General features: G+C 44.0%; 9 protein-coding genes across 9 annotated transcripts; 4 read left to right on the top strand and 5 right to left on the bottom strand.

Annotated features, from left to right (window-relative positions):
- Positions 1-102: 102 nt before the first annotated feature.
- Positions 103-5147, bottom strand: LOC128262185 (protein SERAC1). Its single transcript, XM_052996292.1, has 4 exons — positions 4755-5147; positions 2247-2793; positions 1492-2185; positions 103-1429 (listed from the first exon to the last, which is right to left on the bottom strand). Exons 1-4 carry the CDS (start codon positions 4832-4834, stop codon positions 366-368), a joined length of 2385 nt encoding a protein of 794 aa, XP_052852252.1. The 5' UTR covers positions 4835-5147; the 3' UTR covers positions 103-365.
- A 573-nt stretch (positions 5148-5720) lies between these two features.
- Positions 5721-8624, top strand: LOC128262208 (RUS family member 1). Its single transcript, XM_052996328.1, has 4 exons — positions 5721-6177; positions 6614-7404; positions 7517-7838; positions 7903-8624. Exons 1-4 carry the CDS (start codon positions 6111-6113, stop codon positions 7962-7964), a joined length of 1242 nt encoding a protein of 413 aa, XP_052852288.1. The 5' UTR covers positions 5721-6110; the 3' UTR covers positions 7965-8624.
- Positions 8625-8817: 193 nt separating this feature from the next.
- LOC128262191 (H/ACA ribonucleoprotein complex non-core subunit NAF1) lies at positions 8818-10822 on the top strand. The gene is made up of 2 exons (XM_052996299.1): positions 8818-9072; positions 9132-10822. Exons 1-2 carry the CDS (start codon positions 8931-8933, stop codon positions 10757-10759), a joined length of 1770 nt encoding a protein of 589 aa, XP_052852259.1. The 5' UTR covers positions 8818-8930; the 3' UTR covers positions 10760-10822.
- On the bottom strand, positions 10775-13315 carry LOC128262204 (protein phosphatase 1F). The gene has a single exon (XM_052996320.1). The coding sequence runs from the start codon at positions 13038-13040 to the stop codon at positions 11745-11747; it is 1296 nt and encodes a 431-aa protein (XP_052852280.1). The 5' UTR covers positions 13041-13315; the 3' UTR covers positions 10775-11744.
- Positions 13316-13492: 177 nt separating this feature from the next.
- On the top strand, positions 13493-14797 carry LOC128262216 (RWD domain-containing protein 4). Its single transcript, XM_052996342.1, has 3 exons — positions 13493-13726; positions 13818-13927; positions 14197-14797. Exons 1-3 carry the CDS (start codon positions 13619-13621, stop codon positions 14621-14623), a joined length of 645 nt encoding a protein of 214 aa, XP_052852302.1. The 5' UTR covers positions 13493-13618; the 3' UTR covers positions 14624-14797.
- Positions 14798-15118: 321 nt separating this feature from the next.
- Positions 15119-16359, bottom strand: LOC128262217 (PRA1 family protein 3). Its single transcript, XM_052996343.1, has one exon. It carries the CDS (start codon positions 15894-15896, stop codon positions 15270-15272), a length of 627 nt encoding a protein of 208 aa, XP_052852303.1. The 5' UTR covers positions 15897-16359; the 3' UTR covers positions 15119-15269.
- A 353-nt stretch (positions 16360-16712) lies between these two features.
- LOC128262201 (FAS-associated factor 2) lies at positions 16713-19514 on the bottom strand. Its single transcript, XM_052996317.1, has 3 exons — positions 18907-19514; positions 17632-18696; positions 16713-17354 (listed from the first exon to the last, which is right to left on the bottom strand). Exons 1-3 carry the CDS (start codon positions 19027-19029, stop codon positions 17148-17150), a joined length of 1395 nt encoding a protein of 464 aa, XP_052852277.1. The 5' UTR covers positions 19030-19514; the 3' UTR covers positions 16713-17147.
- A 299-nt stretch (positions 19515-19813) lies between these two features.
- LOC128262189 (uncharacterized) lies at positions 19814-22268 on the top strand. Its single transcript, XM_052996297.1, has 4 exons — positions 19814-20103; positions 20162-20456; positions 20546-21387; positions 21452-22268. Exons 1-4 carry the CDS (start codon positions 19914-19916, stop codon positions 22063-22065), a joined length of 1941 nt encoding a protein of 646 aa, XP_052852257.1. The 5' UTR covers positions 19814-19913; the 3' UTR covers positions 22066-22268.
- A 130-nt stretch (positions 22269-22398) lies between these two features.
- Positions 22399-25876, bottom strand: LOC128262202 (inward rectifier potassium channel irk-1). The gene is made up of 5 exons (XM_052996318.1): positions 25420-25876; positions 24536-24734; positions 23506-23901; positions 23328-23434; positions 22399-22834 (listed from the first exon to the last, which is right to left on the bottom strand). The coding sequence occupies exons 1-5, from the start codon at positions 25647-25649 to the stop codon at positions 22438-22440; spliced, it is 1329 nt and encodes a 442-aa protein (XP_052852278.1). The 5' UTR covers positions 25650-25876; the 3' UTR covers positions 22399-22437.
- Between the last annotated feature and the right edge of the window lie 128 nt (positions 25877-26004).

Genomic DNA, 26004 nt, shown 5'->3' with positions numbered 1-26004 from the left:
TTTTCTGATACTTAAGAGTAGCCAACTGAATGTAACATTTTAAAAAGTTGTTTTCGAAAGTATTTAGCCTTTAAAAGATCTTTTACCCAACTAAACGTAAACTTTGCTTGTGTAAAACATGTACATTTATTTAAATGTTTAAGTCGTAAGCCGAGAATAATAAATTAGGATTCAGGAGTAAGAAACTACATGGAGTGCGTGAGTATTTACAAGGATCTGGTCATGACGGTGATGGGTTGTGTGGAAAAGCAATAGCCCCAACTGAAAGCTCGGCTCCGTTGGGAAAAATACTTTACAAGTTTTTTATAGACTAATGGGGATACTATTAAGGTACTGGCATGTAGCGGGGTATGTAATAGCGCCTCTTAAGTGCTAAATCTCAGTGCGACTCTGGGCAGCGATTCAAACAGACCCTTGGCTCCCTTCAGCAAAGCAGCCACGATGTTCATGAGCACGAGATCTTCTTTTGGAGTGACTTGCGATTGACCATCCTGCTCTTTGGGATCCGATCTCTCCTTGACGGCCTCGCGAATCACATGCAACAATCTCTGATAGAGGAACGATTGCCTGTAAATCGGTTTGGAGAGACTCAAGTGATCGTCCTTCAGCAGATAGAAGTCTCCGAAATCTATCTTAGAGGACTCCTCCGTGACAATGCGCAGTGGAAACTTGAATGTGGTCAGCATGGTGGGCGATCCCTCAGCCACACTGACGACCTTCACATGGCGAAGGAACGTGTGCAGGCAGCCCATAAAGCGGCGATGCATCTCCAGCAGCTTCGGTGAGTTCTCCTCCATCTCCTTGACCTCAATGGAGGGCGAGAGTATCATCTGCATGTGCTGCTTCCATTTGGCGATGGGTGAACCACGGTGAGGGGTACCCAAAAATACAATGCCCTTGGTGTTCTTGGCGAGCTGTTGGACCTTCGGCTCCTGGGAGTCCAGAGATTTGAGCAGTATCAGCTTGGTGAGCAGCCCGCCCATGGAATGTCCTATCCACACAATCGGACGATCGTTACCCACATCCGCGGCCGAGATCCTGTCGAGCAGAGTGCTAGCTCTCACATCAATGTGCCCCTGACCCTTCTCGCACGGGCAGTATTTTGTGAAATTGGCCGACCACTCTGTGACCGCCGAAGTGTAATCTATGCCGAGAATTCTGGAATCTGGATAGTCGTCTGGCAGCCATTCCATGGGCCAACAGTTGGTGTACTCCTCACTGGTATCCTGGTTTCGCCACTCACTCCCGGATACACTGAATTTTCCGACGCAGTCTTCGCTGGCATTTAGCGGAACATCCGGGTGGACGACTTCCCAGTCCGAGTCCAACTCGGCTTCGTTTCTCAGCGTCTCCACGAATTCCATTGTTGCCGCATCGCTGATGTTCAACTTCCGTTCTTCCACTTTCTTGCTGGCTTTTAAGACAGGATCTGAAATAGTGAAATAGGATCGAATTAGATGAGGATAAGCTAGAGCTTACAACTCCATTTACCTTTGATTGTTTCTGTCTTCGGATTTACTTTGCCATTCTTGGCCGCCTCGGCTTGTGCGGTAACCAATGGTCTACCCTGCTCCTTCTTTTGCTTGTTGCCATTAACCCTCTTTTGTTCGCCCACCAGAAACACATCGTCCGTTTCACTGGTGTAGAAGGCATTCTTTCCGTAGAGACCCAGCTCCGTGGGCTTTCTATCCCGCTGGCGCCAGGTGATGAACACTCCGCCCAACAATCCGTGGACGAAAACGATATCAGCCTTGGGCTTCCTGCGTGTGCGAACTCGGGGATGCAGCGGATAAACGTTCGGCGGATAGGTGCACTGGTTGGGATCGTCGTAGTCCAGGTTTGCCATTGTCTTGGCCGAGATAACTTGCAGGCGGAGATCGGGGCACTGTTGCCATTCGGCAAGGGCGCCAACCCAACCGGACGAAAAGAAATGTTCCACGGCATCGGGAACCAGGGACATGTTGGCCAACACTTTGCAGAGAGTCGATAAGGTCTCGTTGTCGTCGCTGAATATCTTTCGCAGCTCCATGAGATGTACAAGGCCTCCGTCTCTGATAATTCTAGCAGAGGCCTCGGGATCCTTGGTGATGTGGTGCAGAAAAGATATGATTTCCTTGAGTAAATCTGTGTCGGCTGTGGAAAGAACAATGGTCTGCTCCTGGGTCAAGTATTCATGGATGTCCTCCTGCAAGATTCAAAGAATTGACTTTAGTTTTATACAAATAACGAACTACAAATGTACTTACAATGGGATCCTGTTCGGGAAAGTATTTGCTGAAGAAGTGGTCCACGCAGGACATGGGGCGCAGGCGGGCCAGCATCACATGGAGCTCGGACAGGAGCATCTTGGGATTCTTGATGCAGCCGCGTCGGTGTACGGGCATGAACCAGCGCGTGTCGGCATTGCAACGGGCCAAGGAGACGGCGGTGCGGGCATCACAGATCTGTGCCAGATGACGGAAGTCCCAGTCCTTAAGGTGATCCATGCAGATGAGCTGCTGCACCGCCTTCAGGCGCTCCGGTTGGCTGCCAGTTTGGGCGATATTGAGTAGTCGCCAGGCAACCGAGTGCTTGGCCGCCTTCCACCATTTGCCAATCGGATTGATGATCACGCTGATCCACTTCTTCTCGTCCTCCTCCTTCTGTTTTAGCTTTCGCATGGACTCGCGGTATATGTGGTACTTGATGTAGATGTACTCGGCGCGACGTTTGTCCAGCTCCGGGGATTTCTTGTCCACATATTGAGAGAGGAATCTGCGCACCTGCGTCGACTCGTACAGCAAAAATCCAGCACTGAAAGACGCGATAATTCAAGTATTAATTGAAATATTTGTAAAAACACGTATGACTTTGGTTTACTTAAAAAAAGATTCAGTAGTTATTGTTTAACTAATTGTTCTATATTACTCAATTGCTATCTAAGCAATTGCTCTGTTATTTCAAACGACTTCAAGTACGAGCTCATCTCCAAAACCAAATACCGGTTTAAAAATGATTAAATACTTTTTAAAAGCTTTGCCTTTATTTAATGATTTAATTAGGACAATAACAATTATCGCTGCCAACTATTTGTTTTTCCAGAAAATGTCAAATAAACAATTATTTACAGTTTGTTGTTGTTTACCATTTTGTTATCCATTTGAAAAACAGCCACTTATTATTGTTTTATTGACTTATAATTTAATATATTTTTTAAATTTATTTGTTTTCAACTATTTCCATTTTAATAATTTAAGCTTCTCAAAGTATATATTTACTAATAAATAAAACACTTGATTATATATAGCAGAGTGGAAAAAGTTTATTTATATTTAAAACCGTTTAAATTCTTATCAATCGGAACTTCCGTTTTATTTCATTTGTTGTTCTTTTTCAGATTAATTGACCTTAAATAACAACAACACCTAAAGCTGCCAACTATTTGTTATTGAGATAAATGTGAGATAAACAACAACAACGAAACCAAAGACTAGTTTGTTTAATTTTAAAAAAGTGGGCGCGTCACCTCCGATTGCACAAACAACTATCCCATTATCCCAAAACACGCGCCATGGTTGCAAAATTCACAGAAAAACAACAAGAAAGTACTATCACTGGTGATAAGGGGATCTATAAATTCGCGGGGGTTCTCACAAATATTTTTTAACTGCGCACTATTATGGCGCCATGATAGTTTTGGCACACTAATTTTTTCAGTGCTTTTTTTTTTTTTTGGGGGGCCTTGAACAGCTGTTCACGCACACGCTGAATAAGAAGAAGCGGGGCAAAAACAAAAAAAAACTTCATTAGCTTGCTATCTCACTTTTACAAAATCGTACGTTTTGTTTTGATCGTGTTTTGGTAAGAAAATAAAAGAGTCAGGCTATATGAGTCAGTTAAAGACTATGAATATACTCTAAAATATGATAATTTATGAAAATATTGTATTCTAAATAAACATAATTGTATTATTATTTATTATGTCTAAGGAATAGTTTATGTTATTTAAAACTATTTTTTTGACAGTTATTTCAATTATGAATCAAAGATAAACCCATACTCCTTAAAACTGGCTATGTTAATCTTACAATCATTTTAAAATTTTTATTTAAAATCATACCACCAAACACCTTTTGTTTGTGGATAGTTCTTCATTAACGTATTCGTATAGCTTGACTAATCATCGCGTAATTTGATGTAAACAAATGACGTCACATGTGCGACAACACCTATTTAGTATAGGGAATGCGGAAAACAAGATCTGTTGTTGTTTTTGTTTTTCTCGATATATATAGTATATCTAGATCGTACGACTTATTCATTACCATGTGGCGCCGTTGAAATGGGACAACGAAATTAAAAGGTACTACATATGCATATGTGGGACGAGCCTCCTAAATCTTGGTAAGCTACAAATGTAAAAGTTGTAAGTGTGTCACTGGGGAGTGTTTTTCGAAATTTTCTATTTAATGTTTTAATTTAATAAATATAAAATGTATTAATAAATGTAAAATGTAAAGTCAATCATTTTAAAGATTTTAATTAAAGGAAAATATAAAAACTGATTAAGCATGGGTAGGATTTATACTTTAGATGTTTTTACGATGGGATTCATGTTATTTTAAATAGGCAAATATAGAAACTCATTACGATTTAGTATTATTTTCAAGTTATTTTACATCGAGCTTTTTTTTTTCAACTGAGACCTGTAGCAGCTGCTTTAGAATACGTGTTCTGTTGTGGTTTTTCCGGGTGCTATGGCGTGATCTACTTACGCAGTAAGAAGGCCCACTCCGCCCAGGCCCACTAACTTCGGATGACGGCGCAACTTGGACTTGAGATCCTCCAATGACATTGCCTGATTTCTGGTGGCTGTAGTTATAGTGTTCCTTTGTTTTTTCGTGTAGCACTCGGCACACACCAACGGAATTTGTTTTTCAATCGGTTGCCAAAAGTTTGCTTAGTTTTTCACACTTTAAATTTAGACGATTGTATCACACACTGGGCCCCTACAAGTTGTATCACTAGGGCAATTGTTATTTAGCTATATAGCTGTCACTTATTTTAGTTTTGTGGTTTGTTTTGGTTTGGTCTGCTGAGCTGTTATTGCTGACGAGCATTCGGGGACTTTCGTTTTTATAAACTTGGGGGCCGATGGTGTGACCGTTTGCGAGGAGCAATCGAAATCCTGATCAGCTGACGCCATTCACAGTGCGACGCTCACAGCTGATTGATAACTGAAGGGGGTGGGTTTGTTAGTTCATGGGTAGGGTGTAGGAACTATATCCAAGGGTATATAACTTACCATAAACATAACTTAAAAATAAAATAAGTTAAAACAATTGAGCTTTGTTTCTATATTATTATCTACTAACCGTTTTTTGTATGCACGAAATTTAGGTATCCTAGACATATTGAGATTGTATTCCGAAAAAATAAAATACTAATGAAAACCAAATGTAAATGAGGCAAGCACGATTATGAGGAGGCAAAGAAAATGAAATAAATATAAAATGTTTGTAAGTAGCTACCAAGCAATAAAGTAAGCAAGAAGTATGCAATGATCTTTATATGTTTCTTTTATTTATTTATATTAAGTTATTTTTTGTTAAAAGTACCGTTACATGAATTTAAATCTCCAGTGTGCCCGTTGCCAGCGGTTATTAAATACGCAATAGCTAGCGGCACTCACAGCGAAACGCACCCGTGCACAGCTGACTGATAACACAATGGGAAGGGGGTATGGAAAATCATTGGAGTGGGGAGAAATTGGTTTTGGGGTATATTTATTTTGAACTACAATTAGTTGCTAGTGTTTAATTGAAGCAGCGGGCCATCAGCTTCTTTGTGCAATGTTCTAGAGTTCGCTTAACAACGCCACGTTCGCCGATTGTTTCGAGTTTAGTTTCGGTAGCCGATAATTCGATGGATTTTCGCCTTTTCTCGACTGAAAAACACAGACAACCCGACGTCGGACATAAATAAAAAACTGTGGGTGCCAGGTGGGTGGTGTTTTGCTGCTGGAAGTCGAGCTCCCCTAAAACAACTTGGAGGGAAAACACCAGCCAGCGCCGGAAAGGCAATAAAACTTAATTTCCCTGACAGAAGTACGATAAAAACGCACAGGAGAGATGAAAATCCATTTTCGGGAACAGTACGGAAGGAAGGGTGAGGAAATCCTCTATGTGACGCCAGCAGGTGAGCAAATCGATCAAACCAACAAAACAAGCCTTGCAGAGTCCTTATTCCTATGGCAGCTAAATATCTAGTTTTCCTAATGTTTAAGAACTAAGTTTGCTAAAATAGACCCAACCCAATCAAGCTAATCTCCAATAAGCGTATCATGTGATAATCTGCCACGTTGGGCTTAATTAATTTTTAGAACAACAAAGTCTACTTTAAGGTTCTTGCAAAAGGTAATATCAGTTTTCTTGATTTTAATTAAATTACAAAAATAACCATTAGATTTTCAAAATAACTTAGAAATTGCTAAGTAAGCAATAATAAATTTAGGGTAAAAACTACATGAAACTTTAAGGTATAGCCAAAATAACAACAAATTCTGCCAGGTTTAGGTAAAGCCCGCCTTTAATACCTCATTTAAATTAAAACCCCTTTCAAATCCAAACTCCAGATCAGAGCAACATCGTTAGGGTTCCGCTGTGTGGCGATAAGCTGGTCATCCAGGAGAAGTTCCTGCTTTTCCGCGTGCTGCAAAAGGTCTTCCTGCCCAAGGGCTATCCGGATAGTGTGAGCGAGGATTATGCGGCATATCAGATCTGGGACACGGCTCAGGCCTTTTGCAGCACCATCTGCGGCACCCTGTGCACCCATGCCATCCTGAAGGGAATCGGCGTGGGCAGTGAGAACATCAATGCGTTTTCCGCCACGGTCACCTGGATTTTGAAGGAGGGCAGCGGACATGTAGGCCGAATACTCTTCGCCTGGTGGCAAGGCTCTCAATTGGATGTCGACTCGAAGAAGTGGCGTTTGCGGGCCGATTTCCTTAACGATCTGGCCATGGGCATCGAGATCTATGTGCTTCCCAAGTATCCGCATTTCAGCACCCAAATCCTGTGCTGTTCCACAATGCTCAAGGCGATTGTGGGCGTGGCAGGAGGAGCTACTAGATCGGCGTTGACCCAGCACCATGCCTTGCGTGGCAATCTGGCGGATGTGGCCTCCAAGGATAGTTCGCAGGAGACGTGCGTGAATCTGGTGGCCTCCTTTGTGGGACTGTATCTCCTAACGCTGATCAAGAGTCAGGCTGTCCTCTACACCGTCTTCTCCGTGGTAGTCAGTCTGCATCTATACGCCAATCTCAAGGCGGTACGCGCGGTTTGTCTGCGAACCTTCAACGAATCGCGCTATTTGATTGCTCTAGAGGAGTTCTTTCGGTCATCAAGGATGCTCAGTCCACAGCAGGTTAGTAAAAGAGTTCTAAACAAATGTATAAATAACCAGAAAAGAAGCAAACTCCGCAAGCCAAAGTTTATCTACCCTTATAGCAATTACAAAAATAAAATAATCCTTACAGGTCAACGCAATGGAGCGGGTCACAGTTGGAAAGACGGTTTCCGTGTCACTGAACATTAAGTTGGGACTGAGCGTAAAGAATATGATTGACGAGTATAAGAGCAGCAGCGTCATTGAAAACATAGTATCCTCCTTTGATCCCCACGAGCACTTTATCATAGCGGAGACCAAAAAATGTTTGGGCGTGTATCTGCACTTTGAAACGCGTCCGCAGGATGTGCTCAAGGCTTACTTCTTTGCAGTGTCCTATCTGCAGATCAAGGAGAAGTACTGGGACATACAGACCAAGTGGCAGGAGTTTCTGGCGCTGGCGCAGCAGGAAGGTAAATTTAAATTGATTTTATAACCACAATACCCTTAATTAAATTGAAATCTATAATCCCAAAGGTTGGCTTGTCCATCAGCATTTGCTACTGGTGGACGAGTTCCGTTTGGACTGGAAGGTGTAGAAGGATGCTGACTCTCAATGCTTGAGTTCCAACTGATTTGCTTGCTTTGACCTGTACAATTGATTTCATTCGGTCTTCATTATCATTCTCACATATCTCCCATGGCTACCATTGATATTAACTAAGTGCTATTGATATTTACCTAGATTTAGCTTTGTGAAACTCGTTCGCACTCGAACATCTTCCATCTAACTCTGCCTTAGCACAAATTAATGTTTGTAACCGATATTTGATAAGATATTTACCCCTGCTTTTACCCATGAATTTATCGGAAGGCATTATTTCAATTACTAGCTGCTAATAAGACTAGAAGGGAAACGAAAAGAAACACAAGAATCTATTTTGTAAGGACTTATTGTATGTAAGCTTTTCGATATATCGAGAGCTATTGTACTTTTTAGATCATAATCAAGGAAAATCTCACAACGAAACTACGGAAAAACCAGCAAATGCATTCTGGGCAAAAAGTGTACAAAGTTTTAAGCTTCTTTTATGACAAACGTGCAATATTTATTTAATTATTAGCTTCGAATATCTAGAACTAAGTTGGCGTCCATTTTAGCTTAACCATAATGCTTTTCAATTAATGCAATACATGAACTATGTGCATACCGTCTCACCACGCAAATGATTTTAATGAAACAAATGAATAAAAATAAACAGAATTTTAAAAAAAATTCAAAGTTGTTCATTTTGAAATGTTTTTGAAATAATTTGGTCTTTAAAACACTTTTAAACCATACAACACTTTTAAATGAAAAAATTCGAAATAATTTTTAAATTTCACCGCAATTTAATGGTATGCCATTCACCACGAAACCACACCCTGAAATGTGCTTGGTCTTTTGTGAAGAAGAAGACAACACGTGCGCGTATTCAACGTGTGTTTTCCTAGTTCAGTTTTGTTTTTCATTGATTTCGGTTGTTTTTAACTGAAACTCTTGCCAGATTAAAGTTAAAACAAAAATGGAAAGTGAGCAGCAAACGGCTGTGAAAGCCTCGGCCTCCATTGAGGACCCTAAAAGTAACGAAACACCAACTGAAGCGGGGAAACATAATGTTCCTGTAGCAGTCGTATCACCAGATAAGGTGCAAACAAAGCCCACAGGTAAGCTCTAAAGCTTTTTAATAGATAAACACAATAAAGAACTTGGAATTTCAATGCAGAACCTACAAATGCAGTTGTAGAAATGGAGCAACAAGTGAAGCATAATGAGTCAACACCAGTGAACGCCCTGATTTCTGATCAGGAAAAGGTTTCGGGATCAGTTGAAAGTGCTACAAAGGAGCAGCAGGTGTCAGCGATGGAATGCGAAGTATCACAAGCTGTCGAGGACAAAGGAAATCCCGCAGGGGAGCAGGGATCCCCTCAAGAAATGGACTGCCAATTGTCCCCAGTGGCGGAAACAAATTCACAGAAAGATCCTTCAGTCGCTCCACAGAATCCAGCACATACAACCGCAACCAAGACGCCACTTCCTCAAGTGCAACCCGCTCCAGAGGCTAACCCAGCTCCTCAAACAAGTGGTCTTGGTTTATTGGCTGCCTACGGGTCCGATGCTGATGATTCGGATGTGGAGATAGTTACCCCTACGCAGGACAGCGACAATGAAGTTGTGGAAGTTCCGGTGACGGACACCGCTTCCTCCACCGCCTACCGTCCAGTGGTGGCTGTGAGTTCGGGTGGCGAGAGCTCGGAAAGCAGTAGTAGCAGTGACTCCGATTCCGACTCGGAAGGAGAATACCTAACTGTACTTCGCAAGAAAATAGACAAGCGCATCACCACAGTCGCGTGCGATGAGGATGATGAGGATCTGGATGAAGACGGAGCCACGGGAGATCCGTCCCGTCGACGCCAGCCGCCAAAAGTTCGTGGAGAGATGCTTCTCGATGACCTGCCACCCATTCATCAACTGGAGATCACTGTTCCCGAGGATGAATGTGTTGAACTGGGCAAAGTTCAGTCCATAGTAGATCAGCTCGTTTTGGTTTCCGTTCTGCCAAATTCCATGCTGTTCGATCTGGATACTGTTTTGTTCTTGGAAAAGGGTCGCAAGGTCCTGGGCGAGGTGTTCGATGTGCTGGGTCAGGTGTCGGACCCACTATACTGCGTGCGATTCAACTCTAACCAACAGATCCTGGACAGAGGCATTACAATTGGCGACGTGGTGTACTGTGCTCCAAAAACTGAGCATACACAATTTGTGATTCTGTCCAAGTTGATGCAAGTTCGCGGATCGGATGCTTCGTGGGAGCACGATGTGGAACCACCTGCGCGCCATGTAGATCACTCCGATGATGAAGAAGAAAGGGAAGCCAGAAATGCGCGACGAAAGCGCAACCAAAGGGATCGTGCCAACTCCACCGACTCTGTGGATTCACTTACCTCGGTGGCAACAACGGCTACCACGGCCACAGAGGCGTCTTCAGTGGCTCCTCCCCGACAACGCGGACGTCGCGGGCAGCGGGAGAGCTTCAGGCAGAGCCAGAGATTCTCCAACACGCACAACTCGCAGGACAATCATAGCCAGCCCCGAGATCAGCAGTACAACTACCATCCCAGCTATAATCCGGGAAGCTGGCACTCCAACTACTACCAGAACTACCATCAGGCAGCGGGTAACTTCAACATGCCGCCACAGCAGCCTGGAATGCCCTTCCCAGTGCCCAATTACGGCTATGGGATGCCCTACGCCATGCCGCCAATGTACCCCCACATGTACCCGCCTCCGCCGCCCTTTGCTGCTCCTCCGCCAAACAATCAGCCACATCAGGGACAACCGCCACCAAGCTAGACATAAGCCAGAAACTTCTGCGAATTATTTTTATTATTCCAATAAAAAATCTTAATCAATTTACGTGTGTATCGTTAAAAATGTGATTTGGGTTGTTCAATAAAATGCATGAAAGGTTCATTAGATTTGTATAAAAAGGTACTTAATCTGTGTGGGATCATTAAATATGGTTTACAGGTGTAAATATGTACGTATGTATATATAACTAGACTACGATATATGTGTACTTGGCTTTGCTTATTATCATACAGCAGGAAGCACTAAGCGGCCGAAAACAACATCAGTGTGTATAAATATACGCTTGCAGGCTAATCTAAAATATATTTAAACATGTTTCTGTGCGTACGAGTGCACTTTTGTATATATATCCGGGTTAACAACAGTTGCCTTAAGCCAAGACTTGATTTTAACTTCCTAAAATCTCCTCAACTGCTGGACAAACCACAAACTATTTTGATTGAGCTTATTCGAGCAACCAAACAAGTGGACCGGGAGTGGGAGCAGCCATTTCCAGGACCACGGTAGGCACGTGAGAATGTGACAATAAAGGGAGGAGCATTACGATTCGCTCCAAGCTATTTACATTACAACAATACAGTAACGAAACAAAAATGCGGGCTGGTTTGGGTTAACTTTCGTTGAATAATAATTGTAGGGTCGGAAAGTAATCTTTGGGTATATATATTGCTTAAAATCATTCATTCGTTGTATTTCGATAAATATTTTTGCTACAATATTCCTGCCAATACCAAACTAGCAGTACACTCGTGATTTGTTTTAAGATTTTTGGCACGTTTCTCTTTTGGTTATATGAAACTTGATATGATGTTTATATTGTTCCATGCAAAAGAAGATGTTTCAAGATTACTTTTCGCTACTACGACTCTTAAGAGCTTTTAAATTTGTACAAATTAACCCATCCCAATGCGGGTAACAACAAAACAATATTCACTGCTTGGATATTCAATGCCTCAGACTCAAAATTCTATAGATTTTTGATTTGATTACGAGGTTTGAGCAAGACCACCACCGCTGTAATGTTGTCCTGCGAGTCCCGCTCCTTGGCAGCCTCTATTAGCAGTTTGGGAATGTCATCCAGCTTCGTGGTGGGATCCGCCAGGGAATCGTAAACGGTTTCAATGACAAACGACTCCGGAACGTGATCCCACAGCCCATCGGTGCCGAGTACCAAAAAGTCGTGAGCCTCGTTAAGCTGGACATCCACGAAATCCGGCTCCGCGATCACTGCCTCCAAACTGTAGTCGCCAATGGAGCGGGCAACGTTTAGGATGCCATTTACCCGCCACTGACCCTGGGCATGGAGCACCGTGCCGCCTGCTGTTTCTATTCTCTTGCGCTCATCTGGATTCTCTGGCTTGTGCGGTTTCACCAGCTGCAATTGGGTTCGTTTGCCCACTAGAAGAGCCTTGGAATCGCCCACCCAGGCAATGTAAAGCTGATTCTTGGTGATCAAGGCACATACACTGGTTGTGCCGCTGGTGATCTTCTTCTGAGTAAAGCGCTCGTCCGCCAGCAGAAAGGCTGACTCGAAGGCGTTGCGATAAAAGTCGGGGGATGTGTCAGAGGCATTTGGGTTTACTTTAAGCTGATCGGCCAGCAGTTGGGGAAGTTGACTGGTGACATAGCTGGCGGATAAGGAGCCAGAATGGCCATCGAAGACGCCAAAGAAACGCGCGCCTTTCTCCGGCAGCCCGTACATCTCGCCAAATCTGTCCAGGCAAACACAGCGATCCTCCATCTTCCGGGGTTTGTTCTTCACAGCAGCGGATGTGTGCAGGGGTTCCTTCTCCTGGTGGCACTCGCTGTTCCCCGACTCTGCGTCATCAGCAAAGTCCTTAAGTCGATCCACCTCCGAGTTGTCAGTGAGCTTCAGGAGGAACTTCTCCAGTTCACTTGCTACGAACTTCTGAAGCTTGAGGAGATCGTACTGCGGTGGACCCTCCACGGTGACCTCACACTCCTTGGCGAAGCACAGATCCTGCTCCAGCTGCTGCGTGGAACGGTGAAGCAGCTTCAGCCGGAAGTGCTCCGGGCATCCTCGAGAGCCCAGTTGTTGCCAAATGGCTGAGACCAACTCCGCATGTCGCTCCTCGCTGGATACCTTGTACGTGTCACTGGTCGTCCGGGTTACACAACTCCGGCTGGCCACCTCCTCGTTCACGGCTGCCGCTGCCTTTTCCGCCGTAGTGGCCAGAAATCTCTTGAATTCCGCCAGATGCGCACATTCCACAGCGAGAATCGCATCTGCATTTGCCGACATCGTTTTCGCTGTTCGCGTCTGCCCCAGTTGTTGTTGCCGCTGCTAATAACGCGGCGCGATCATGTGTTAATCAATTCTAATTGTTGCTCAACGATGATTCACCCGCGCACTTGGCATTTTATGTGTTTTTATGTTGTTATTGTTTGCGTTCTTTTATGTTGTTCTGGGAACTGAACTGAACTGGTTCGATAACATTGGATGACTTCACTGTGCCTATCGATGTGCATTGAGGGAGTTCACACTGACAGTAAATAAGCTAAGAACAATATAAATGTGTCTTGATTTTTATTTATAATTGTTGACAGAATTTGAATTCATACAATTTGTGTTAAATTCATTTTGAAGAAACAAATAAGTTGGTATTGAATGAGTATCAAAGTTTGAGAGTACAATGAAATAATAGTGGGAACAGGACATAAGTCGGAAACAAAACTACGGCCACACTGCAACCGGTGCCCAGCTGATGGATGCTGTTGCTTTTGTTTTTGTTGCAAAACCATAATTTTTGATTTTGTGTTATTTCCAACAAAAAATGATAAATATCTTTAACAAAATTAATAAGCAATAGCACAATTACCATGTCCACGCCACTGGAACAACAAACAGATGAGCGAGAGGCTTTGCAGTCGATTTACGAGGGCGACACGAACTTCAAGGAAATAGACAGCGTAACATTTCAATACAAAGTAAGCCACATGGATAAAAATATTACCTCAAAAAATTTAAAGATTGCTTAAAATCATTATTCAATGTTTAATATTTATAAATTAACTTCAGTATGGCGAAGAGGACAACTACAGGTCGTTTCTGGTGGAGCTGAAATGGGGAGAAAACTATCCGGATGAGGCGCCAACGATCAATATGAACACATTTTATAATAGGAATCTGTAAGTGGATTGTGACTCTTGTAGAAACTCTTTTAATCCGGCTGAAGATATTGCCATTTTGAGTGAACGGCTGCAATACATTAATTAAAATGTATTTATATTCTTTATCAGCACTTATTTGGAATCAAAATAGTAATATCTACTTCTTAGTTTCATCAAGACAATATCAGTTTTAGAACACTTTGAGCCATAGTACTATTAAAATCAGATTATTACATCACATATCGGTTTCTGTTGCAATTTATTGAGTTGTTAATTTTGTTTCACAGACTGCCCGCTGTCAAGGAAGAAATCCAGTCAGCTTTAAGTACGGAAGCCACCCAATGGTTGGGTTGCGGGATGACCTACACACTGTTCGAAGCCCTTAAGGACAATCTGGAGCAACTAACCGCCGGTCAGCCCGAATCCGCACCCGCAGTAGTAGCCGTGGACGATGGCGTGGGTGCCCTGAAGATCTCCGATCCCAACGCCGATGCGGATGCCAGGAAAAAAGAGCCCAAGAAGGAGCATCTGACCAAAGCGCAGAAACGTCGGCAGTGGGAACGAACCGACCATAAAGGAGATCGGGAACGTGGCTGGGATTGGGTGGACCTCGTCAAGCATTTATCGCAGACAGGCGGAAAGAATGAAGATGCTCCCACTGCCGCCGAAATCGCTGCGCCTAATGCTCCAGCTCTGCATCCCCTGAACAATTAAAAACATTAGACACTTAAGAGAGGAGAAAAACAACAACGAGAACACTTCAAATCGAAATCAAAAGCCAATACTACTTTTAATGTGATCAGATAATGGCTAATAAGCGCAAGCATGTCTATCAAGAAATCTTTAATTATTATATTGACTATTAAAAGGTTTAAATTTTGATTTAAAGATTTGTGTTTTCTTAAGTCAGCAATTGTTATTAACTGAGTCAGTAGCTGATCAGCTTAAGCTCTTTTATTAGTCATAATTGAAGGGAAATTTCAACGAGTTATTCAATTGTTAATAAGTCATCCTGTTTGGGTTTTGTTTGACTAAAAAAACACTTCTAAAGAAGAGATTTTTTGGGTAACACTTTGCACGACCGATTTTAAATTAGTTCAACAATTGGCCCTTAGAGATAAGATTTCTTGCCATACATTCTTCAAATAATAATGCAATTTTTTCCTGGGAAAACTTTATTGACATTTGTAATAACTGCGTACATTGGTAATAAAATCATAGTTCAATACAAAAATAAAGATCTGATCGATTATAATAATACAGGGATTAGTTTTGCAAAGATCAACATTGACAGGGATAACTAGCGATAAAAACGTGATTTCCAATTGAGACAAACGGGTCTAAATAGAAATGGCTGGGCCTAATTGAGCACACCATCGGCGCGCACATTGATGGCATCCAACAGGGATCCCATGGGCGTGGCGGGACCAAAGCTCTCGATGGTGTTGGCCAGCTTGTTCTTCATGTTGCGTAACCGCAGGGAGGCGTGGATGAAGGTTACCAAGATAGGCAGCAGCAGGGTGAAGGCCGTCAGGAGCACAGCGCTCATCAGATGCAGCAAGAGATATCCTCCGAGCAGAGCTCCTGCCAGGATGTACCACTTCTGTTGGGCATTCTGCTCCGCTGCATTGGCATTTCCTCCGGTCAGTCGGCTGGCGATGAAGTTCTTCTTGGACTTGCCACTGAAGAACTGCCAGATCACGGCTATGATCAAAGCCTGGACCAGCAGACCACTGACGATCTTCGAGGGATTAAAGAATATCATCAGGGCGTAGATGGTAAGGAAGAGCAGAAAGTAGTTGGTTTGGTAGTACAACAGATTCTTCACCACCCGATTGGACCACTTCTCGAAGTCCTTAAGATTGGGCAGCTGGAATCGGGCCGATCCCAGGATGAAGTCATCGAGGGTGCGGAGGGGCGGCAGTTGAAGATTGCCGGAGAGGGCGGCCGCAGCATCGCCCACAGAGGAAGTTGAGGGTGCCGACATGGTCTTTCGGTTTTTACGGATGTCCTGGTGATCCTCCTTGTCCTGCTGAAACAGTTTCTGGTATTTCGGTTGACGTAGGCCGCGTGCAATGTTGCGAGCCTCTTCGACGTTGAGCAGATTAGAAGTCCACTGCCGAATCTTCGGCCGCAAGCCAGAGTTTCTTCTCTTCCCGGGTAGCAGACGTGTTTTCTCGTCGTCGGTAAACCAGTCGTAGTTGTCGTCTTGGTCACTGTTCTTGTCCGGTCGCAAATATTCCAGGGTGACACTTGAAATTTCAACTATGTACGTTTCTTTCCAATTTTTCGTGACTAACAAATGACTATAGGAATCTGGAGATGGGAGCGATATCTATCGTCTGCTGACAGCTGACGTGTTTTCCCTGGTTTTCTTAGTTTCTTTATATTTTCAAGGCAGTGATATCTACTGTAAGCGCTTAGAAAATTGTGTAATATTGTTCTGTTTTAAAATGTATTTTAGTTTTCGCGGTTCAATTAAATTGTCATTTATATGCGAAACACATATATAGTTGTTCAATTTATATATTTTTTTTTGTTATATATTCATCTGCGTTAATCAAGAAGCACATCACTGTAAAATGTCGATAAATTCAAGTCATAACGTTGCCAGACCTACCAATATTTAAATCTTTATCAAATAACATTTTAAAATTAAATATGATTCAAGTTCACTGACGTGCAAATAGGAATATCAATTGAAACCACACACAAAATCCACTATGGTTGAGTAAAAAAAAACCAAACCAAATGTCTTGATAAACTCTCCCGTGTTTATTTGAACGCTCTTACTCAAAAATGATTATTTATAACTTCGATTTATTCAATTCGACCACATTCAGATTAAATTCAAACTCTTTGTCAATTAACAAGACCCTGGGCTCTATTTTAGTAAAAATAGACGGAAGTATAAGTACAGCTAAAATAACAAAAATCCTTAAGTAAAAGGAAACTAAAAATGTGATTTACGAAAATTATTCTGGAAAAGAATTTTACTTATGTGTGAATGTTTGCGGGAGGAACGGGTGGGTGGTGGTGCGTAGATTACAAGAGAATAATCAACCTAAACATTGTTAAACAATTATTTATATTAATATTCATGATTAAATTAGGAATAGTGTTTCTGTCTATCCTCCGACTTGGACGTTGACTACGACTACTTAAAACTTGGTTCAAGTTTTGGTAATGCGTTGCAGCTGGTAACACGATGATGCTATCATTTGTTAGGTGGTGCTGGTTACGCTTCCAGATCGTTTACGAACAGCACCTCGCGGTTCTTAAGGCCCATATCCTGGAGGGTCTTCTTCAGCGTCTCGTTGGCTGCGCCTGCTCCTTCGGCGGCATCCACGTCCGCCTTCGAGTAGAGCACCCGCTTCGGGAAATTCGTTGTGATCTCAAACTCATCCGGCGAATCGGGATGACAGAAGAGATAGTGATAAACGTCCTAAAAATAATGAAATAGTGCTATTAGAATTTAAAGTTATTTGGGTTGTTGCTAGTATTATTTCGGTTTGCTTTTTGGGTTCATGATTCCGAAAATTCCTCAAGTGAAAATCTCCTGATTAAAGTTAAAAATATGTAGTGAAGTGAGGAAATAAGTGAGCTATAAAACGACTAAGTAATAAAGGCATGCAGTGGAACACATGAACAAATCGATAACAAGATGAGCAATACAATTTGGTTTACCCTTTGATGAGCAATCATATTAGTTTTGGGCTTACCACCACCGAATCCGTTTGGTTGAAGCGCCGCTCGAGGCGTGTGCCACTGGGAAGCTTAAAGACGACGGCGATGGCGCCGACTGCATTCACTGCCGGTTCCGATGGCACTAGCGTGGCCAGTTCAATCTTCTGGCGGGCAACCTCCTCCTTGCGCAGCTCCACGTCGCGTCGAGCTTGCTCCACAGCCTCCTCCGCCTGCCGCACCGCATCCCGCTCTCTTTGCCGCTGGCGCTCCTTCTCCTCGTCCGCAAGCAAACTCTGCTCGTAAGCCTCGTCCTGCTGTCGCCTCAAAGTCTGTGTGAAATTACGCTCCAAGCGATCCGCACGTGCTTGACTTAGCCACACCTCATTCGCGGCCGTCACCGACTGAAGGCGGCGTAGCAGCTCCTCGGGCGTGCAATCCCCCTCGAATCGTCCAACGATCATCATGCGATTCGCACGAAGGCTGATCATCACCATCAGCGGGTAGCTACGTACCGTGATCGACTGCATCACCCGGTAACCCTCCGGCGTGGCCACGTCACAACCCCACAGCAGGGTGTGTGTGTTAATGTAGTCAATGACCGATCTCGACGAGAGTGTGTTGCGGCAGAAGGAGTCAACATCGGGGTTCTTGGCGGGATCCTTGTGCAGATAAACGATCAGGAAGCGCAGCTCCTGCTTGGCATCGTTCAAGGCCTGGGCATAGGTGCCCTGGTAGAAGACGGGGTGCTCGGGGTACCGCTCGTAGTACTCCCTTATAAACTTCATCACATCGCCCAGCGGATCCGTCACCAAGCGTGGTTCGTTCCCGCCGCCCAGGTTCACAAATGCACTGACTATGCTCGTCAGCGTGGAGTAAAAGTACTGGAACACGAAGTTAATCACGTAGCCAAGGATCCCTGTGAAGCTGCGGGGTATAGGGCCACTGGGCACCCGGCTCACAGTCCGTCCGCCGGGCATGTTGGCGGAGAACACCTGCTGCAGGAAGCGGTCGTTGATCACAGCGGGGGCTCGCACATCTGTGGACGCGGCGAACATGGTGGGGCGACCCTCGCGGATATTCAGCTGCTCCTGAAAGGCCACCTGCAGGGGAAGAAAGGGGATAAATGGTTATTAAGCTGGTCATGTAGTTATAGCAAATGTAGATTATTTAATAAATTAATGAATTTAATAAATACGCATTTGCGAAAAAAAAGGCCAACATTTTTTCGAGTGAGCACTGTAAATTGGACGTGGTCTATGTGTCCCTTTTATTTCGACCGCGACTGTGTGTGCATATGTTTGCCTGCGTACCTCGAGATCCCATTGATGTCTGATAAGGACGTCGCGGCATACGTTCATGTCCTCTATGCCGGTAAGGTCCTGGAACTGGAGGACCTTCTCCGTCTGTTCGTTGGTTAGTCCGTCCGCTTCCATTTTTCCAGTAATTGAAGGCCTCCGTTTCCCAGTCGATGTTGTTGTCTTCTACTCAGCGTGTGTGTGTGAGTGTGTTGTGTTTGTTTGTGTGGGTGCCAATTGGCCGTGGCTGTCTCTGTGGTGTTGTTGTAGATGGCCTTTGTTCGGTGGCTCAGCCTTTGCAGCGGGGGATGGGGGATGAGCTGCGTGGTCACTAAATGCTTCTACTGGTCGCCAGGAATCATTTCAACGCACGCCGAACAGCCGCTCTACAAGGTCTTCAACATTTCTCGGCAATTTATTTCTTTTTCGCAGGTGATTGCTTGCTCTTCTTCTTGCCTAATGATCCGATGAATTTGGTTGTGACTGACAAGTGTGACCGCACTTTCCGAGGCGTTCCCACTGCTTCCTGCGGAAGCTTAATGAACACTTACAATTTGTCTCTACTTTTCCTGAGATCTGAGTTTTTTTTAACTACTCCCAATTTTTGCCGCAGTAAAATATACAAGAAAATCATTGCTGATATTGAAAGTTCCGTTATTGAATCTGAAATAAACAATCAAAATAATAATTTTGTTAGAACTTGCTATTTGGTTTAATATAAGTTTGAGGCTGTTTTTATATGCGTATAGTAATAAAAATATTTTTTTTAAGTAAAGTGCCTATAAAACTAAAACTAAAATAAATGCATTTAAAATTAGGCACCTAAGCCATTTTCTTAATATACGTTAGAACTTGATTTTTAAATGACATGCAAACAAATAGTCACTGGTTACATCTCATAAGCAATCCTATTGTGTTTTGGTATATTGAGCGAAAAAAGATCCGGTCACACTTGGGAGCAAATCTCCTCCAGCAACAAAACTCAAATTTGAATTGTGCGACAATCAACAGAAATAGTCAAAATGTATGTGATTTCCACTTCAAAGAAGACTGTGCTATCCGACTTTGCGGATCTGGAGACAAAGTCTGAGTATGTGCACAAAAGTGGAGAGCCCGTCGACTTCCAGTTTAATGGCCAGCGAAGGGTCTTTGTCGAGGTGGATAAAATGGCGGGCTTGGCTGTGATGCGAATAAAGGAGAAGGAGGCAAAGGGTAAGAAGTAGGTTAGAATGCAAGTTCTCTCTAAACTAGCTTTACCCCATTTAACCAGCTCCCGAGATCCAGCGAGTCCGCAAACTGACGATCGACAATGCCTACTGTGTGGCCTGTGCCAAGCAATCGCTGGAGGAGATCGCCGTGGGCCAGAGTGGTTGTGTCAAGCTCTACAACTTCCGGACTGCGCAGTTGATCCACCGGTTTCCGGCGGATCCGCAGAGGAGCACTGTCCTCTACATGGACTACAACAACAGGGATGACTGTATTGCCGCTGTGCGCGAAGGCGGGGACATCTGCATTCTGGGCACCAAGACCAAGCAGAAGACCAACACCTTCACCATCGATGGCGAGTAAGTTAATAAATTCTTTTAAAAAACTTACAAACTTCACTCCCGAAAGCTTGTCCCTAACAATAGTTCTGTCCTACTCATTATTTCAGCTCCACTCTGGTGCGGTTTCATCCAAGCAAGCGCTTCCAGCTGTCGATCGCCTCCTACAAAGGCGCCGTGACAGTGTACGATGCGCAGGGCATGCGAAAGATCTTCCACGCCAGCGAGGCGCACAGTGCTCCCTGTAGGGACATCAGCATGTGTGCCATTCAGCCTGCGCTGCTGGTCAGCGTGGGCTACGATTGCAAAATCAACATCTTCGACATCCGGCGGAATAGAGCTCAAGCTTCCACGGATCGGTTGACTTACTCCCATCCGCTGTCCACTGTGGCGCTGAGTGACTGCGGCACTTACCTTTGTGTGGGAAATCTTAAGGGCGAATTGATTGCCTACGATATGAGAAGCACCAAAGCTCCGTTGGCCATTAAAAGTGTTCACGATGCGGCTGTGACCCGGGTGGCTTTTGTGCCCATGCCTGGCGGAGATAACCAGCAGAACAGCAGCCTAAATGGCTCGGGCAATGCAACTGGATTGGGAACCGAAGCTCCTCGAGGCGAGCGTTCTTCCAGCGAGGAGCTGCGCAAATCCATTGCCACTAATTTGCAGCAGATAAGTTTCGGGGTAAACAATTTGGGCTTAGCGGTTGCGCCGCCTGCAATTGTTCGCCGAGATTCCTTTTGCGACTTTCTGGATGCCCAAGGCCCGAGGGCAGTGGATCGCATGTCCACGCGTTTGGGCACCTCCTACAGGGACAGCTTTGATTGGGAGACCCTCAACCGGAAACCCATCCCCAACGAGACTGTTCAGCGCCAGAGCCTTTGTGCTCCAGGGGGATCTGGTCTCAGCTCGGTGGACAACTCCTGCAACAGCTCCAATGCGGAGTCACTGCAACGTAAGAAATTAATACTTATACTCTATCAGTTACAACTGATAATAAATTGCCATATAATTTTAAGAGACCTTGAGCGGCCAGCTAAAAGATCGGAGCAACATCTCCGGGGAGGTAAAGTTAATGAAGATAGCCGAAACAGATGAGCACAGCGAGGAGCAGTCGGCAAACATTTCCGTGGCCAGCAGCACGGGCACGGGCAGCGACAAGGAGAATCCCCCGCCGCCGGACGCCGAACTGAAGCGCCAGCTGCGTTTGCTCTCGGCCAGTCGCAATAGTACCCCACATCATGCCAACGTCACACCGCAATTATCGAGCACGCAGCTGAAACCGCAGAAATTGCTGGCCAAATCATCCAGCGGGCTATCCGCCCAAATGGATGGCGATTGGCGCAAGGAGTTCAGCGAGCTGAAGGAGTTTGTCGACCAGCGCTGCGGACAGGTGGAGCGGGAACTGGAGTACTTAGGCCAGTACAACCAGAAGAAGATGGAATCGCAGATGAACCATCACACGAGGCAGTATCTAGAGAGCACAGTGGAGATCCGAGACGCCCTCGCCTTACTTCTCCGAGGAGATAGCTTTATGCGCGAGTTTTCGCGTCTGCAACATGAGAACGAAATGCTGAGGGCCCAAGTTAAGTTTTATCAGAGGCAGGAGCAAACTGAATCCTGCGAAGAATGAAATGCGATTAAAGAGCCCATGTTCAGTAAAATCATTTTTTAATATGTCCATAAATTATTTCGATATTGTTAGATAGATTTGTATTACATTTAAAATTATTTGTGAGACCCGAGAAACATTTTCTGAAATACGCAAAGCGATAAAGGAATGGAATTTAATAAGATAGATAAGGTATTTATAAAATAAATTTAAAAATTGGCCAATTCAGCACCTAGTCTTATTTCAATCATAGAGTCTCGTAGTTAACTTTGAGAAATAGAAACTATACAAAGAAAATAGTGTTCATGTAATTCTTCAATTCGGTCTTTAAGTTAATGTTAAGGCAAGATACTCAACTGTCTCATAAAAGATGTATGCATTTAATTTTCAAGTTCACTTTCTGTACTCTAGCTTTAAATAATCACTAGTCGGCTGCATCATGGGCATGTCCACTGAAATGGTCCTGTTAAAGTTCTCGTAGTCGACGATGTAACGCTCGTTTTGGGCATCGTAGTGGATGATGTTGACGAACCGCTGGCCCCAGAAAATCTCCCTTGGAAGATAGGACGTCTTGGCCTCCGTCATTTGTCCTGTGGCCGGGGAAGTGCCCACAATGGACACGTAAAGCTCGTGTTGTGCGGCATTGAAGAGCTTGGCGGTGGTGAACTGGAACAGAGGACTCGACTCGTCGATCACATGGCACACCACATCGGGCCAGAGTATAATCTGCTCCCCATTTCCCTCTAACTTCAGTTCCACGTGAGTTTTAACGATCTCACCCTCTCGCGTGCTGTCAGCGAAATAGATAAGATGGGAAATCGTATTAATTGCAAGTCTTATCTAGTTGCAAGGCTTATCTTACTTGTAGGTCAAGTTAATTTTGCCCAAGCTCTTATGACATCTTAAACATTTTCTCTTAGAGCCCAGGCATACCATTCCGTGCTTGGGTAAAACAATTAAATAGTTTTATATTTTTAAAGAAAATGTTCTTAAACAAACCCGAAACAAAAGACAAAACTTATAACAACATTGAAACTATAAAGAATTATTACAATTTAATTACATATGGTGGAAGTTTAGTATCCGTAAAGCCAAAATAAATGTTATTTTCCGAGTTTATGATTTATATTTCAGTTCAGTAAGACTAAAGCATAAATTAATTTGCTTTCTTTTCCAGGCTTGTGATTTATACTCTTTGCAAAACCTCTGACATAATCGTTATTTACGAAACCCCAGATAAGCCCAGAGATCCAACCATTCCCGAAAATGCGCCAGTGACTCACCGCTTATCGACGATCATGTAGACGCGGATTTTGGACTCGATGGACTGTTGCTCGCGGGGATCGCACACGCGGAAGAGCAAACACAGTCGTCCGTCGCGGCAGCAGATCTGCGTGAGACAATCGCTAGATGGATGGGTCCAATCAGGTGAGCTCCTCCCCATCAGGGGAATCTACTCACCACCGCTTTGTCGCTGAACTTCAGCTTGGTCAGCTGCCGCGCCGGACGTGCTGTCTTGGCATAGATCACGCTCACCATACATCCTTCGATGAGGGCGGCACTCATCATCTGCATTACGAACAGAAAGATGGTCTCTGGGCACTCCTCACTGGCGTACTTCTCTCCAAATCCAAGGGTCGTCTGCGTCTCCACCGAGTAGATGAGCATGGCCACCCAGTTGCCCACCCCGAAGATGCACGGATCTTCGCCCTCGCCCATCCGTTCTCCGCTCACTGGGTCGAAGATGAAGTCGCCGTGGGAGTAGGCCACCACGTAGCAGAGGGCGGCGAAGAGCAGCCAGCTGAGGAAGTAACTGCCCAGGAACAGGGTCAGCATGTATTTCCACTCCAGCTCCATCTGTGCGATTCGAAAAAAACAGCCTTAATGGATTACCAAAAGCACACAGGTAGGGTTAAACAGCTGAGACCTATACTGAGACGACAGCAGGAATACCATGATATATATAGCCAACACAGTCTTTAAACGTGTGTCTTTGGACTTTTACCCACAATGTAAAACAAGATAACAGAAAACAAAAGTGAACATAGGTGATGTTATGATTACCTATAAATTATTATATAGAATTATTTTATATTTCAAGGTTTCAACTCTTCAACGCCATGATCATACCATTTTATGTTTAAATTCAAGAGATGTTTTCGTAACAAGTTTCAAATAATTAAAATAACTTCCCTAGAATCCACAGTTTAGCAATGCAGGTGTTTATGCGGTTGGTTAATAACGTTTTTATTAATATGTATGAGCATTTCAGGGGGTCATGGTTAGATTAGTGTACTTAAAACTATATACTAAAGGTGACGCGTTCGCTCTGGTTGGGATTAGACCTCGAAAGATGGGGACTCAGGTGCGGTGGCTCATTGGCCAGTTCATCGAGTCTGCGCTGAATGCTGGGCGTTATGCTATACACATCCGATCGCGGTGGATCGGCTTGAGACGATGACGTTTTCTTGGGGCCAAACCAGGATCTTACCAGCGTGGTGACCAGGTCCCGCATGTAGCGCCAGGACTTCTCCGGAATTCGACGGAACACAACGTTCTCCTTGCCGTTCTTCTCCATTACGCGATGCAGGCTGCGTCTCATTCCATCCGGTGAAGAGCTTCCTGGTCCGGAACCCACATCTGGTGTTAGCTCTATGGTGCTGCCCGCCCAGTCGTGTGAGTATGGGAAGCTAAATTATATAATGTATAATGTTTTAGTTGTTAGTTGTTACGTAGCCATAGATACACAAATATTTAAATAAATTTATATTTGTTTTCAATGCTTCAATAGCTACACACATCATATATAAATATCGAAATCGAAAGACTTAAAACGTTTGTTGCGATTTCATTTATGTTCTATAGTAAATAAAATTTAAATAAATATTTCCTATTGGTTTTATACGGTATATTTTTTAGCAACCTGTTGTGAAGTAAATAAACATACAAAACTAATCAACTTATATGTTAAAAACGGGAACCGCGTGTTCAAGACAAAGACAAAATTATTTCATTGGAATAACATCCTAAATTCCATATAGCAAATTTGTTGGACATTACAACTCCAACTTATATAATTGTTATCTTGCTTAAAAAATATAATGGCAACATTTAGACGCACATTTTTTCGGTTTTTATATTTGTAAATAATTAGCTAACGCACTTCAATCAACGTTCAAATGCGCATATTATCTAAAAAAAAAAATACAAAATCCGATGAAGATTGAAAGTATCGTATAAATTAAAAAAAAACGATTTTGGTAATCCCTGACTTTGAGCAAAATCGATGCTTACAATAACTGAACAATTAAAGATATTGCGTAATTAAGTTCATAGTCCGGAAATAATTGTCTGGTTTTGCAGTCCCACACTCACTTCTGCTCGCTGCGTGTTTCTAGGTGATCGCCGGCATTTTTGGACTTCCTGCGCCTCACGAATCCCGGACTTTCCGGGTAGTAATCCGCCGCATTGACCGTCTCCTTCTCGGAGGACCGGAGCAGGGGCTTCTGCTCCAGCGGCTTTGGCTTCACGGGCATGGAGGTGGATCGGTGCATGGGCAGGGATTCCGTGGCCGCGGCTTCCAGGGGAGATGCGTCCGATTGCATGGCCGAGATTCAGATATGACTGCCTACGCAGATGCGGGATTACTGACGAGCGTGGCCTATAATTGTCGGGAATTTGGGGCAATTTCTTCACTCGGTCGCGTAGATCTGCGTTTTAATTTTAATTGAATTAGGCTGCAGTGGCCGACGCGTCGTTGGCGAAAGAGAGAGCTCAACTTGATTGCCTGACCGCCTGACACTGACTAAGTCGGGGTCCGTGGAGACTACTATCTGCCCCTTGAAGATGTGCATTTGGATTTATTTATTATCTGGATACACATATGACAGCGCCCGCTGAGATTAGTGCCTCAAAATGTGCCCCGTGTATAATTTAGCCGTAATCAGTGTATTTATTTTG

Source organism: Drosophila gunungcola, unplaced genomic scaffold, assembly GCF_025200985.1.
Source record: "Drosophila gunungcola strain Sukarami unplaced genomic scaffold, Dgunungcola_SK_2 000001F, whole genome shotgun sequence".
Lineage (NCBI taxonomy): Eukaryota > Metazoa > Arthropoda > Insecta > Diptera > Drosophilidae > Drosophila > Drosophila gunungcola.
The sequence above is the reverse complement of the archived record's forward strand: the minus strand, read 5'-3'. Positions and strand labels throughout refer to the sequence as shown.